General features: G+C 34.7%; 1 protein-coding gene across 1 annotated transcript; it reads right to left on the reverse strand.

Moving 5' to 3' along the window:
- Window positions 1-1921: 1921 nt before the first annotated feature.
- On the reverse strand, window positions 1922-13658 carry LOC131048473 (pleiotropic drug resistance protein 1-like). Its single transcript, XM_057982423.2, has 11 exons — window positions 13104-13658; window positions 12420-12627; window positions 11967-11992; window positions 11747-11874; window positions 11156-11659; window positions 10776-11056; window positions 10111-10346; window positions 5170-5310; window positions 4820-5074; window positions 4547-4721; window positions 1922-4392 (listed from the first exon to the last, which is right to left on the reverse strand). Exons 1-11 carry the CDS (start codon window positions 13656-13658, stop codon window positions 1922-1924), a joined length of 4980 nt encoding a protein of 1659 aa, XP_057838406.2.
- Between the last annotated feature and the right edge of the window lie 3214 nt (window positions 13659-16872).

A 16872-nucleotide genomic window follows, 5' to 3' on the forward strand; every position in this document is an offset into this window, starting at 1 on the left:
GACAAGAGATATCCTAGAAGAATTTTGAGTGATCTTGATCCCAAGAATGAAGTTCAAGAAACCAAATTCTTTCATAGAAAATATACCATGCTTAATTCTTGATGTTGGTGATGATGGATAAGGTCCTCCCTATGACAATCAAATCATCAACATAAAAAATCAACTAAATAAGATAATCATATTATCTAAAGATGAAGACATTTGAATTTAAGTGACATCTAGAGAACCCAGTTAAGAGAAGATAGGAGTCCATCTTGGCATACCAAGTTTGTGGGGCCTATTTGAATCCATAGACAGACTTCCTCAGTCTACAAAACCATGAATAATCTTAAATGAATCATTGTGGTTGTTCCATGTAAATCTCCTCCTACAGATCGTCATGAAGAAATGCAATCTCCACATCCAACTAATTTACAACTCAACCATAGGTTGTCCAACAATAGTAAGAGTCAGGTGAATGGAGTTCATTTTAGCAATGGGGGTAGGGAGCGGGTGGAGGGGCGATGGGGTGTGAGGGATATTGATTCCATGTAGTCAATACTAGGAACCTATGAGAAGTAATCAACCACAAGTTGTACTTTGAACTTATCAACTAATCCATCCACTACAAATTTAGTTTAAGTATTGTGCAATGGAAAATGATGCCAATGGTTCCTTTGTTACAAACTTTATGGAATGAAGTATGTATTGAAGTTTCTTGTGTAAGACATAAGTACAAGTGCCTTTGTCAGGGTTCCCTATTCCCTCCAAGTTTGTATATATTATTATATAAATTTTGTTATTTGAAGTTAAGAAACAACATGTTGGCATATCTAGTAATGACGCACATTAGACATCATTTGCACTTCATCTACTAGTTCAAAATGATTCCAACGTGGATCTTGTTAAATTCATTGGATTGACAACATATCATGCAATCTCTCATTTGAAGACTACATTTAATTTAAATCAAAAATGAAAATTCATGCTCGGGACAACTAAGTGATCTAACTCGTGAATTTATATACAATTTGTGGAGTTCATCATATTAATTTGATAGAATTATTTAATAATCACAAAACAATCATACACTTTGTCAATAAATCCCCGATCATGGTGTCTATCTATCCATCAAAGAGATACCAGTTTAAAAGGAGAATATGGGATTTATTCAACATTTTTTTTCTATTTTTTGTATTATTGAATGTTTGTACTATTTTTTTTTAATTGTGTATATGGTTGAGTAGTAGGAGAATGGAATTAGTTGTTGAGCACTTTAACTTTGCACCTCTTAAACATATAATTACTTTAAAGAAATTAAAGTGCCTTATTTAGGAAGTCTCATACTTAAATCTAAGGTTTTAGGTTTTACGTTCACATTATTAAATATGATGCCAAATTAACATATTTTTTTATTCAGGTGTCCAAGATTATCTCAAAAATGTTAGAGTGGTCACTTAAGCTAAATTTTGTTGATGTATTAATCTAACATCGCATAATTTATTACTTGCTGACTTTAGAATACATTTTAATTAATTATTCGTAATAATCAATACTAACAACTTTAAAATCATAACTAATAATATTGAAATATAAAAACATTAAACTATGAATCAACAAATATTATTACAATAATTATTATTAGAACACAACTGGGTTTTTTTTTTTAAAGTTTAGCATGCAAATTCTCTTTCTATGGTCTTGTGAAGCTTGCAACTCATGTTTCTGGAATCCCTCCTATAGGACATTTATTTGATTTATCGCAGATCTATAGACTTATTAACCTTTGTTTTTTTGGCCTATCCTAGGAGGGCATTTGCATGACTAATTACAGAACAATAAATAAATCAATGAACATTTGAGATCTTAGGCCTTCCAATTGAAATGTATGGTCCATCCAAATCCACAGTGAAGTATGATTCATCCTCTGTTTCTGCAGAAGTTAGTTTGAAGGTCTGGAATTGTGCTTCAAGCTGACAAAGAAAATGAAAGCAAGGCCTGCAAAGATGATGCACATCCCTGTCAAAGTACCAAAATCTGCAGGAATTCGACCCTCGCTGATAGACCTACTATCCTTAAGTCTATCCCAAGCAAATGTGTTATCTGGCAGCCTCTGGCATTTGCAAGGTGGGCATCCAAGTTCACCTTGAGTGCATTTCTGTAAGCACTGTGGTGACTGTGTATCACAGAAAAAGCTGAGAGAAGTAAGTGTGTTGATAGCATACTGGAATGGATTGGACCAGAACAGTGCCTTCAAGAATCCACTCATTTTAGAGTAGGTAACCACAACACCTGAAGATGATACCCAGATGGAGGTCAGGATTGAAACTGCAAAAGCTGCTAATGTTGGTACTGGAGCAAGGAATGTAAGCATCATCCCGAAGTAGGTAACAGAAACAGTGAAGATGAAGAGACATAACCAGTAGCGAACAAAATTGGAAACGTTGTCAGCTGCCAGACCTGCCATGTTGTTGCCTATTAATACAATAGCGAAAGTTGCAATGAGAAAATATGGGATCTCTGCAACAGCCCAAGATAAGGGATAGAAGATGGGTGCATACATCCCTGCTCTTCTTTCCTTGAAATATACCAGACGATCTGTACCAAGCTGAGGTATAACATTGTTGGCTGAAACAACACCAATGAGAATGATCTGCATATAGATGTAAAGTGTGCGGGAAGTAAGGCCATATACATCATCAAATTCAATCTGAAAGTAGAGAGAACCCATCAAGAAACCTATCATTATGCATCCTGTCAATCTCCCAAATGTGTAATTCACATTTCGCCAAAGGAACCTCTGGGTCCTCAAGAAAACCATAACAGCCTGCCGTTTGTAAGATGATGGATAAGGGGAACTGAATACAGGTTTGAATGCTTTTCTTTTGGACTGCTTCTGGAGCCTCTTCATTTCATCGGTATTGAATAGTGCCAATTTACTTGAATGGTATATTTCGGCAAAGTTTGCAGTTGCTAGACCTTGTTTCTTAATACCTGCTCCCACAACATCGAGAACAAAGCTGATTGGGTTCTGTGTCACAAAGTATTGAGGAACCTTAGGGATTGAAACAAAGTATTCTAATACGTCTTTGCAGTTGAATCCTACTGGCCCAAAGTAGACCTGCTGTCCTCCAGATGTGAGGATGATGACATTGTTGAAAGTAGAAAGCATTCTTGCACTTGGATGTTTCATTGTGCTGATAACAGTCCTGTTACTATTGCTAGCAATTGATTTTATTGTATTCAGAATGTTTGTGGCACCTACACTATCCAATCCTGAGGTTGGTTCATCCAGAAATAGAATGCTCGGATTTGCTGCAAGTTCAACGGCAATGGTAATCTTCTTTGCTATATCAAAAGTCCATCCAGTTGCATCCTTGAGAGACCCAATCAGCTGGTCACTGAAACTTTTAAGGCCCAGGGATTCCAGGACAAATTCAACATGAAGCTTACTGTCTTTGGGGTCAATATTGTGGCCAAGTCTCAGGCTTGCACTAAACTGGAGGGTTTCCTTTACTGATAAAAAGGGCTGGTGAGCATCCAATCTCTCTGCAAACCCAACTAAACGTGAAAATGCTGCCAGATTCATCTTAAAGCCATTTACTAGGATCTCTCCATTATAGTCTCCAATCGGTGTTCTGCCTGCCAAGCATTTCAAAAGTGTAGTTTTACCTGATTTTGAGCTTCCAATCAGAGCTAATGTTGTTCCAGGCTTTGTGTATCCAGAGACTCCATCCAAAACAACCCTTCTCCCTCCTGTCCTCGGGTCTGGCCTTGTGAAGGTGATATTCTCAAAGGAAAGGATGACAGGCATCACAGGAATGTTTAGGTTCCCATTAACTTGAATTCCTTCTTCACTTTTGTAAAGATCAAAAGAATCATCATCAATTGATGGGTTTGAAACTTGCATTTCTATCATGCTTGGTTGCATTCGAAAAGAGAACTCTGAACTCTTCGCTATTGAAGATTCTGTGATATATGAATATCCACTTATCTCTTCCACATCTTCATCTGCTTTGGTCCATGATGAAACTTTCCTCTGTTGTGGAAGTGATTGATTTGTTTGTTTGAATTCTATCTTCTTCATTGCTATTAAAGCAAGTATGTTTGTCAATAATATCCATCCTAAAAGAATGGCATATGATACCCATAGCCACTCTTTCTTTCCAAGCAGCTGGTAATATTTGAGATAAGCTTTTCCAACAGACATGGCTGGAAAGGTTTTGCAATATACCAGCTCGTTTTCAAATTCACTGCATGGTCTTCCATAACCCTGAGCAAATTGCATGATACAGTAGTTTGTATTTGCCCAATATAGAGGATTTATATACAGAAGCCATTTCCAGTATCCAGGAATATTGTTTGGGTAGATCACAAACCCACTGAACAAGAGAAAGATAGAAACTACCAATCCTGAAATCACAACAAAGCTAAGGTAAGAAAGCATTCTATAAGTATATTGTGCAAGTTATTACACTGTATTAAAATAGCAGTTTTATTTCCGCAATTCATTTTCTGATTAAACAATGTGAATTGTATGCAAAGCACAATGTCCTCTATTAGTTACCTGCAAAAGCATTTCCAGCTTCAGTAATTGGAGCTATGGCGCTGAGCAAGAAAACCAAAGATGACCCAAAATAAGCAACTAGGAATAGCAAGAACAAATATTCGAAGAATATAGCACCAGATTTCTCCAACGACAGTCCAGAAAGGAAGTAAACACAGAGAGAATAAACAAGTGCCTGCAATTTTAACAGATCAATTGCCATAAGATCAAGAGAAAATTTCAGAATCTGTGAATAAATTCATGCCTAAATGATAAATACTCTTAGCCGCTTACTTCTAGTAACGTTTGAGGCAGATTAACTACACTGTGTGCAACACAATATGAAGAAACTCTGAAGAATCTTTGGGATCTTTGTTTGTAGAAGATTGGTCGTTGTAGCATGTTAAGAGGAAGCTGAACTAAGTTGATGAGCATCACATTCATTATTGTAACAAATCCCAAGGCTCTAACTGAATTCATTTCTACTTGAGAATAGTTTCCTCCCATTTTGTAAAAGGCACTACCAGCAAAAAGTCCTAAAACACAAGCCTGCATGCAGATTAGAGGAATTAAGATTTCATGATTAAAAAGAGCTTGTATTTCATTCAAGAATATACTTAAGCTGTTTCGCTTGGAATCCGAACCTGAAACAATCTGAGCTTGATGAGCATCTGCAAGCGTTTAGTGATGAGCATCTGTCTTCTTATGAGAGTTTTAGTTGAGGCCCACCATCCTTGAACATATTCTCTTTGAAATTTCTTATTTTCTGGGCTCCCATCATCATCCTGATCCAAGAAAACAAGAATTTAATTGAGCTACATGAACTCCTGAATACTAGGAGGATCCTAATGTTCTGATAGATCATAAAATGTCCGCTTTTGTTTGGATATTTAGTCTTTTTCCTCAATTATTCAAACTTCAAATAAGTGATGTTTCTGTTCTAGCAGTCATATAATGCTGACTTTTTTCTTCCCATTAAAGAACAGCATCCAGACCAAAAAGGGTTTTCAATAAATCCAATACTTTCCTTACACTCAGAAGGCAATCCTGGTATATCGAACAGGGAAAAAATTTTAGAAGTAAATTATCATGCAGCAAGGGAAATGGTTATCCAGTCATACAGAAAATACTATGTTTTCATGATTGGGTGGTACATAATCGAAGTTTTGACTTATCGTCAATGGTTTGTAGCTTGTTCTCTGCATCATCATTTAAAATGAATAACAGAAATCTTCATCAATAAGAAGTCAAAACATCAGTTATCTAATATCCAACCATTGATATCATGATGCATTATGATGACTGGGTAGTCATTTCCTCCAACAAAATATGTGTAGCAAGAAGCAATATGTTTTTAGCTTGAATCAGAACCCCAATCTAAGTATCATTTTTTTTTGATGATTACAATTAATTCGACCATTGATAAGAGGAGGAATCTTCTATCCAATATCAAGTTATAATATTAAAATTAAAATTTAACTATATTATTTTTAATCAGATTTCATTAACTCGTATTTCATAGGTTATAATTCACTGGAACCCATCTGTTATATACATTGTTACATTGTCAAAATTCCTTAGAATCTCTCTGGATTTCATTAAGATTGAAGTCAAATTAGGTGGAAACTTTTCCGTGTCAAGTTTCTTAGTAAAGCAGGCTTTTCTTTGTGCTAAAGAAAAACGAATCAAGACGTTTAAAACTAGTAAAAGAAAGGTTCGTAAAATTACAAAAACAGGGCCAAATTTGGTGGAAACTTTTCCGCGTCAGTAAAATTTTCATATGATTTAATAATGTCATATACCCGAAAACTTAAGTGCAGTAAATTTTCAATACAGGGGGCAAATCCTTCTGTGGTGTTCGAAGTTTTGATCGCCATGGCTCGTGGGTAAAAGCCAATATCGAATTACGTTAGCAAATTTTGTAGTTTTGCAGTACACTCAGGAGAGTTAAATGAAATTTCAAGGTTCGAGCAGCGGACGTTGTCCAATCGCGCCAGGTCATTTTTCATCCAACGACGTGTGGGATCCCTCCTCTGACAACAAACAAATGAGCGACGGCAGATACCTATAGTTGCTCTACGTCAGCTCGGCAAACTTGCCATTTTTCTAGAGTGTGTCTTGTCAGCAGGAAGGTCAACTTTTCGTGGCATTATACTTCGTCGAAGGGGCTTCTAACGAGTGCCACCTGGCATGCTTACAAAATTTTGAGGTAAAATAGTTGTAAGCTTCTTGCATAAGGTACCATAAAAGTCCATTCAATGGCCCATAAAGGATAATGTCTATTAGAGATCATAATGTATCATTGAATTGAAAACTAAAATATAGTTATTTTTTATTTTCAGTTAATTAATAAATATAAAATAAATATAGTCAATGGTATCTTTTGATTTCTAGATACACAATTCAAGGAATGGAAATCTTATTATTTTTTAAAAGACTCTTAGCAATCGAATATGAGGATGGGGATCTTCTAAATACAATTCAAGAGTGTTTTTCAAGTCACTTGACAACTAAAGATTCTTCCTCTCCAACCTAACACCATTCAAAGCTAAGCTATCACATCAATTGAGAGACCCATATGCTTTTTAAAATTTTATTTATGAGCTTGGGTTAGGAAGACTAATGAATTTCACCCATCTCTCTAATGTCATTCTTGACAATCAATTGTAAAGAGTTAGAATAAAGCTAAGCATTCTTATAACAATTTAAAAGTACATTAATAATTTATAGGGCTAATTTATGGTAATTGCTTATTTATTTCATGGCTTCTTTTGTCTTGCACCTCTAGGGGAGGTAGAACCTAGTAGTTGAGCACCCTAACTTCACACTTCTCAAAATCTTACATGGAAATTTAAAACCACTTTCAAATTTTTACAACTTTGGCAAGTCCCCTTCTTATAACTAAGGTTTCAGGGTCACATCACCAAATATGACACTACATCAACATTATTTTTGCCAAGATGTCCAAAAAGGCCCCCCAAAAAAGAGAGACCAATAATTGTGCACTAAGTCATGTTTTATTAGTGCGTTGATGTGGCTTCACATGATTTGTTGTTTTTAGATCTAAGAAATACACTGCATTCAACCATGGGTAGTCATTGTCAACACTAACAACTTTAAAGTCACAACTATTGGTACAATATTATTGAAAACATTGGGCATTAAATCAAGAAATGCTATAACAACTATTGGGACATTCTCAACTATTGGGTGCTTTCCTCTAACAAGGTTTCTTCTCTACCAATTTTTTAATTTCATATTCTTAAATTCTAGGGAAAAATTATATTGTGGGTGGGATTTTTCCTATAAATTAAGAGGCCTTGCATGCTTATTTGTAAGTTAGATTTTGCGTCGTATGGATGAGCTCTATGAGTCATATGTAGTACTTAATGTTGGTGTGAATATGGTTTTACCTTAACTAGTTCTTAGTTGGAACATATTCAAGTATTAAGTTTACTTAAGCATATGTAATAGTTGTTGTCATTAAATGGCATTTGCACCTTAAGCTTACTTGGGCTTAGTTGGCATAAGTTAGCTACCATAAAGTTGCTTTATGTAACGTGTCATTTAATAATGTTCATAGGATCACATTAGTTATTCTAGGTGGCATTTTAGAAGATATGAGCCATGTCTCATTATTTAATATATCTGCTTTAGGCATTTATTATTATGCATCATGCATTTAATGTTTGTAACAAGGCAGTTGTCACATGTCACATAGGATTAAGACACATGTCCACATCTTTTGTACTCCTACCTCATCACCTTGCCTATATAAGCAATGCTCATTTGTAGATTGTATCATATCAATTGAATCATTTTCATATCAATTCAATATCATGTTCATGCAAGCTCTTGTTGCAACATTCTCTTGTTGAATGTATGTTTTTTGGTTGATCCTTTGAAGTATGTGCAACTTCATTACCACTTCTTGATTATTCCAACATGGCATTAGAGCTATGGCCTTTTACACCCCTTCTCGTATTGGAGAATTGAGCTATTGCTAGAATAGAGATTTTTATTTTTTCCTTTTGAAGTGGGTTGCTCACATCAATGACCAAGGGTAAATCTGCCTAGGGCTTAATTCAGCCCTCTCTTTTTTTCATTGGGTTCCATATAGGCGATTTTTTCCACAAAGCATATATGTTTGATTTCACTGTTTATCAACATTTGTTGCAACTTGAATCAAATCTTTCTCTAACATTTGAAGCTTTGATTAGTATGGACCATGGTTGAGGAAAAGTCTAGTTACCTATGCATATTTTGTAGTTTTATGGTTTAGATATAGTGTAGTTAAATAAATTTTCAAGATTTGAGTTTTTTATATTATCTAATTTTGCCACATCATTATTTATCCAATAGTGTCTAGAGCTATAGGTTTTGACTCTAGAGAAATTTGATGGATAATCCTTGTATAGGTCCATATTAGTGCAATGGGCCCATCTCTTTTCCTTCAATGTCCAAGTCTTATTAGCAATGAGACCCTTGATTTTAGGAATTTTTTGTATTTCATCAATAGGGTTCCCTGATAGGTGCTATGAGGCATGCTATTTGGACTTCAAGGTAAAAAAGTAGCAGTCTGTCTTCTAAAAGTAGCCTAAGTCACCTAATTTGCCACGTGTCACATCCAAGCTATTGACCCATGATAAATGAAGCCCATTTTTAAGAGTCTTGATATCGGAGGCACTCTATAATCATTTTATAGGCCTAAATTCTTTTGAGCACAATTTAAGGGTACTTTTAGGTCTTTTGACTCAGAAAGATCCTTGCTCACCAACCTAACACCTTTTAGAGATAAGAGAACATATCAAGAAAGAGTCTCGACTGCTATTTCAAGTTTCCTTTATGAGCTCAAGTACAAGGAGACACTTAGTTTCACCCATTTGCCTAGTGCTAACCATGTGATAATTAGTTCCAACAGCCCCAATGGTTATGTGTACAAAGAAAATAATCAAAATTCAAGACCAAATATTCAAACAACATCCCAAGTGTACTTCAACCATCAACAAGAATTACTTATGGTACTCACATCTTTTTGTCCTAGCTCCTTTTGCTACCCATCTCAAGCATGGTTTTTTTTCTTTACAAACTATATAAATTCAAAATTTTGGATGTTATAAGGAAATTCTATTGTGGATAGGGATTCTCCTTATAAATAAGAGGCTTCGTGTCCATTTCTAGGTTAGATTTTGTTTTATGGATGGAGTCTATGAATCTTATGCACAACTTAAGATCTCAATTCTTTTGTAATCAAGCTCTAAGAGAACTTCTATGAATGTATTTAGAACATTTAAACTTTCATATCATGTGTAATTCAACTATACCCTTTGAAATAATCAATATAAATGATCGAAATTCTAATAATCTTAATGCTTATTTCTCTCACACTTGTTCCATATTTAGGACCATTTTATGCAAAACAAATATCTTGAATGATGATATAGAGCCAAAAGGAAACATAAGAATCTATACAATTCCTTAAATTAATCCCACAGGTTCCATCTGTCCAGGTGTTTATCATCAAATTGCCTGTAATATCCTGGTAAAAAGCTACAAAGAAAGAGAAAGGCTTTTTGTTGCCTCACCTCCTCTTCTTTATGACGTTCCACTTGAAGGCGAACATGACCTCTTGCATTTTTTAGCATGTTATATACTTCAGATGCTCTACTACGTTGGTGAATGCTCGAGCCCACTGCAAGATAATTCATTTCTTCATTGTTGATTGAGATTCCTGTGACAATGTCTCCCTCCTGGATTTTTCCTGTGCTTCCAACACCACATGTGTTGTCTGTTTTGCTGGGGAGCTTGGCAACCACTACCTCTGAAAACCATGGAAATCAATGTTACTGATAGACTATTTTTTTTACTATTCCTTAAAAAATTAGAAGCATTTCTTATGTTAGTCTTCTCTGTTTACATTGGCACCATCATACAACTATGTTAATTGAATTGAACATAATTATACTTTATGTAAGTTGTTTTCAATTTAAAACAACTTAATTTCTGATATTGTAATGTTTCATCCATATGAACATTATCTAAAGAGATGGATTCCTGTGAACTCTTGTAAACTAAAAAATCCATATAAAGATTATCTGATGAATTCTTGTGAACTACAATTTATGAAATATGTATCGAGGAATATGAATTTTGGAAAGAATTGAATCCCAATCATCACAGATATGTAGTCATACCATTACAGTTTGAAAATGAGCTGTCAGATTTGATTTATTTGAAGAAAACCACCTACCTATGTCAGGTCTTAACTGGTTTGAGGCTGAAAATTCACTGATAGAGGGTGTTTTCACTGACAGTCCGATATTTGGCTCACTCTCTACCCAGAAAGTGTGATTAACATCTTCACCGTGAACAATTCTCATCAGATCTCTGTAATGATCAGATTCCTTGTAGCTATAAACAAGCTCATGAAGGCTTAGTGCAGCATTTCCAGACATGAGATACTGAGATCCTTCTCCAGCAGCAATGTCTTCAAGAAAGGCACCAGAATCTACATAGGCGGGCTTAACATAACTGCATCACATTAAAAACAGGGTATAAATTCTATCGACCAAAATGGTAAAAATGAAACAGTATCTGTATGTTTGAATAAAATTTATATAATTCATTTACCCAAGTTTGGAAAAGTAAGGGATGGCATCCTGGACAGGTCCCTGGTAAAGGGTCTGGCCTTTTCCCAGGAGAATTACACGGTCAAAAAGATTAAAAACTTCCTCTGATAACTGGGTAATAGACATCACTGCAGAAGACCGCTGGATTCGGCTGATGGATCTCAGAGTGCTAACCAGTTCAAATGTTGCACGAGAATCGTTCCCTGAACAGGGTTGGTCATAGAGCATAACAGCATATGTTCCAAGTGCAAGCTCAGCAGTAGTTAGCTTTTCTCTATCATTTTCTGTTATGCCATTGCCATCCTGGCCAACACCCACAACTCCAAACTCTACAGCTTTGAGATCTAGAATTTGAAGAACATACTCCAGGAATGGATCCTGCCCTTCCACTAATGCTTGGGCAAAGAACTTTCTCATTTGAGGTGTGAAGTTCTCAGGCCTTAGACCTTGGGTGCAATCTCTGGCAAATTCAAGAGTTTCCCTCACAGATAGGAAAGGAATGTGCCTGCAAGCAAATTGTTTGATATTTATGTACTGTAGGGAAAATTCATGTTTTGGTGAAGTAGTAAAAATGAGAGGTGCAGTGTCATACTTGTTAAGCTGACCATTAATATAAGCTATAAATCTGGTAAGAACTATTTCAGAGGGTTTTTTATCGTTGTATGACACAAAGCCTTCAAAGGAGACATCCTTAGTCTCTTGTGACCTTCCAGCAAGAATCTGCATGGATTTCAGTATTAATAGTTCTGTTAACCAAGCAATTTGAACTGAGAACTTATTCAGGCTCCATTTTCATATTATATCAGACATACCTTTAGAAGAGAACTCTTCCCACTCCCTGAAAAGTATTAAAATATTAAGGTGTTAGTTTGATTTTAAAAAGAGGGAACTATCAATATTGTATAAATTTAATTTGCTAGTGTATATATTAAATATAAAATTATGATTTATAATTTATGAATAGCTGTTCATAAGAATCTATTTTATGAATATGAATAGTTTAATTAATAATTATTATATTGAGATGATGCTTAAAAAGGTGAAATATTAGAACCTTTTAACAGGTCAACCACCCTGATATTACTCTAATTCAACTTAATCATAAAATTTTCCCAAGATTAAATACTTAACTTGTTAAACTATTGACAGTTTTCAATAATTAAATCTTAATAAAACATCATAATGTGATACTTCGAAAAAAAAACACGTTCCACTTAATATTAGATAATGTCTTAAATTCAAGTCAATTGCCAGTGAATACATACCAGGAGGTCCTAGAAGTAGAGTCATGGAGCCCGGCATAATGTAGCCATCTATATCTTGTAGAATTTGTACATTTATTGTTCTGTTTCTCTTATACAAACTTTTGAATGGTCCAAAAAAACAGCCAAGAAGCTTTTTCCCAAAGGTTTCATAACCAGGGCTAGGAAGTTCCACAGTAGCACTGTATTTTAGTCCAGAAAATTTCACAACCTGCGTTACCAGAAAGGGATTTTACAAAAATTGACTATCAGAAAGTTCAAATTCAAAAGGCAGGACAACATTTGTTAATTTACCTCAATTGTCTTGCATTTAAACTGAGGAAACCATACTGTCTAGAAGTCTATCTCTACTCTAAAATAGCAAGACATCTTATATTTATGTGGAAATGAAATAAAATTAAGATGTCAATATACAGTATACAGCTTTAGCACATCTTAAAACAGATTTATACTTTCATGGCTCTAAAACTAACTGCAATATTGCAATAGGATCAGAAATTGATATTTAACATCGGAGTTTTCAGCATTAGAATTCTATACTCAAGAATTAACCATCCAATACATCAAAAACTTAAGTTTATTCTACCATGTTATCCATAATACATATTTCTAGGAAGATGGTACTAGTACCTGTTGAGGAATTGATGAATTCAAGTATATTCTACCATGTTATCAATTTTACAGTACCTGTTGAGGAATTGGTGGAGTAATCCGAGAAACATTACAGAGATAGTTAATAATTCCATCTCTCATAAGATAATCCATGCCAAGCAATTGTTCCTTCCTAAGACCCTCTTCTAGCCCTTGTTCTTCAGATCCCGATTTTGAGCCATTTTTCAAGTGTCTGAATGCTTTGTCAGCCTCTTGAGCCAATCCATTCTTCTCCAAAGCTTTGTACAGCTTCATTGTAAGATCTTTGAGATTCTCAGGGGATGTACTATCAATCTTCAAGCGAACTTCAGCAGCAGAACATCCCAATATCCCAGGCATCCTTGTTCTTGTCAAAGGTGTTTCAGATCCCCTGGCAGGCACCATGATAACTTCACCATCTCTGTTTGGAGTATTAAAACCATAAACACTTGGTGAATTCATGGATATTCCACTTTGTACACTAGAAATACTATTTTCACTTCTATCTGAAGGAGGAGCAATCATAACTGGATCATTCTCAGCTAACCATACAGGTCTTGGAGAATTATTTTGCAGTACATAGCGTGTCCAATCCCTACCAACACAACCCATCTTGATCCACTTAATACAGAAGAATATGCTTTAGTACGTTTATAAGCACTTCTGCTGAAATCAAGTTTAAAATTTCACAGGCATTGAATTCTCATGGCTTCTTATATTTCCTTTTTATTTGCTTCCCTTAAAATTTATTCATGCAAGATTCGCCACCTTAACGTCATTGCTGAAGTATATCATACAGTTGTTGAAGACCAAGTAAGAACATGATTTAATATAGAAGTTTGAGTGTGAACCATTAGATCGTCCATTTATGGTAGAACGGTATGGTGGTTAACCGGCAGCTGGGTTGTGTCTCCCCATAACTGGCATTGTCACCATTGAACTCCACGTGGAGAATAGTCCCGTATAAATGAGATACCTTGTATTTGATTTTATGTGCTCCAATGTTAAATAAAAAAGAAGTCAGCTTCCTCTGAAAATAAGGTAAGGATCTCAATCCAAATGCAAGATGGTCTCCTCAAATTTCATAATATTATATGTTTTAGAAAAGTACTTAAATACATACACACTATAAGCTTTATAATTTAAGGTATTCAGGCTCAATAAACTAATAATAACATTTTAGGTTTACATTTACTAGTTAAAGATATTAAAGGCACTTATTCTAGTTAATGAGTTTTCAATAAGTTGAAAGATAAACTTTAAGGTTTAAATTTGATGATTGAATGATGGTAATTAGATATTTTGTTGTAAATTTAATGGTTGAATTGTGATAATTGGATATTTTGTTGTTAGTTAAATTGTATCATATGAAAAGGAAGATTTTAGAATAAAAATATAGTTAAGATTTTAATTAAATTTAGGATAATTTTAAAATAATAACTTTTTATTAAAAATTTGTTTGGCAAGACCATTAATCCAATGTCTATAGATAATAATGCTTATTGGCTAATTTTTTTCATATCACATGACTCCTCACAAGGACCAATTTTCTTCATACAAAGCATATGATGGGGGGATTTTTTCCTTGGTGATAGCAACACAAAGAAGATTGTTGGTAAGGGAAAAGTAAAGTTGTGTTTTAGTGATGGGGGGACTAAAACTCTTGACAACATTTAAGCATATTCTAAAACTTGTGAAAACTTTACTTTCAGTATCCACATTTAATGATTCTAGAATGCATGTGACTCTTGACAAGTCTAATTGTAGGTTGGTAAAAGGATGGTTGTAGTCGTAGAGGAAGAAAATTGAACTGTTGCAAAGGGTAATCAGACCCCATGAGGAATCAATATCGTTCTCTCCATTCTAGATACACCTTTGAGGTACCAAGACCTTTGATTTTTCTCTCTTAGATGATAAAAACATGTATAGCTTAAATATGGCAACATATAAAAAATATTTAGACCACAAAGGTTGAAAGTATAGGTCATCAAGACTACCTAGATATATTTGTATGATCTTTGTCCAAGATCCGTGTGCGGGTCAAGGATAATAGCACAGTGTGCAAACATCCTGTACAAACAAAGTACAAAAGTTAATTCTAGAAGGTGCAAAATAACCATTGCCTAAGTTGTGAGTGTTGAATATGATAAAACTATTAAACAAAAAACTAACAAAATGAAATAAATTGATGAAAAGACAAGGAGAATGAAGAGAAGTTCACAAAAGGTCCAACGATGAAGCCTCCAACACACTCCACGTTATTCTTCATTATACCTACACACATATGATCAAGGACAAAATTTTGGGGTGGTTGCATGATTAGAAGTTTGCCACAGTCAAACCCCCATTTCGGTATCTCCACCTCCATGGACAAGTAGATAGATAGATTGTGATAAAAGAAATAAAGTGATACAAATAGGGATCAGCGACAATAGAAGAACAAATTATATGTTGAATAATGAAAAACAAGATAACCCAAGAAAGAAGCACTTCCCTCCGATGCTAGAAACCAAGAGCTTGCTAGAGTGAAGAAGAGCGTAGACTTCCCCAAGTTGATAGAGCTTCAGTATGAGTAACAATGGAGACAATGTGAACCAAAAAATGTAAAAAGCCATAAGAGGTCAAGAGTGTCAATGCAAGAGAAAGTGAAAATGTAACCAGAGAGATTGAAATAAGGTGAGACTAACTATTTTAAGGGGATTGGGAGTCATCCCAAAGTCGGTGTGAGTCTAAAGAGTCGTTACACTACCAAAATTAGCATGTGTAATGTCTCAACAATCACCTTTAGTTGTAAATATTTGCAAGATGAATATACAACATGTAGACTAATCCATGATGACACATGTGTTTGTCAGAAATCCAAACCAAATGGTTAAGAAAATAGGTATGTCAGATAGCAAGGAAGGCTAATGAAGTGGAAGTTTTATCATTGTTTCCAATTCAGCTAAAGTGAAGGCCTATGCAACGTGAAATTATGCGAGGTACAATTTACGACATTAAAATTTTCTTTCACTTTATCAATCATATCAAGAAGAGATGTAAGATGAAGTAAAGAGAGAAGGGTTGAGAGTGTTATACCAAGATGTGAAGAGGAAGTAGAGTATTCTATCCATGCAAAGTTGTCCTCATGGATGAGACATGAGTCAAGCCTTCGTAAGAAAGTGCTAAACTATATAATCACAAACATGAACTAGCTATAGCCAAACTTGTTAGATGAAAAGAAAAATTATATAAAAAAAAATCAACAAACATAATAATGATCAACAATCAGACATAGATCATAAGATAACAATTATTAAGCTATGAGATCATTTATATAGCACCAACATGGGTATCAAGTTGTGTTATAATAGATAGCCATACAATCAGTTGAAATATGACTACTACAAACTATGTTGTAGGATATAGCCACATATAGAGATGCAAAGATTAATTTAGATAAAAGTGTAGTGGTTTGCCCCCCACTCAAGGCAATAAATGAGATAGTTGGTTGTAGATATATTTCAAAAAGAAATATGTGATAGAAGAACTAAAATAAATATGATCATGGATGCAAATATGACATGTGTTATATAGAGAGGGACACAAGTCATTCTAGGGAGAAAAGATGGTGTTTCCTTAGAATGCTATCTGGCAAAAAAAATACATGATACCCACATCATCCACAAAAACATAAAGAGATAGGGGGATCTAATTGTTGGGGATAGTAGAATTTATAGAAATTAAATTGAGGCACATATATGGTTGCATATAAATTACTCATCATATCCCCAAATTTTTCAGATAATATGAAGAAGATCACATGAAGACAAAGATAAACTAAAAA

The sequence above is a fragment of the Cryptomeria japonica genome, chromosome 7 (assembly GCF_030272615.1).
Source record: "Cryptomeria japonica chromosome 7, Sugi_1.0, whole genome shotgun sequence".
Classification (NCBI taxonomy): Eukaryota; Viridiplantae; Streptophyta; class Pinopsida; order Cupressales; family Cupressaceae; genus Cryptomeria; species Cryptomeria japonica.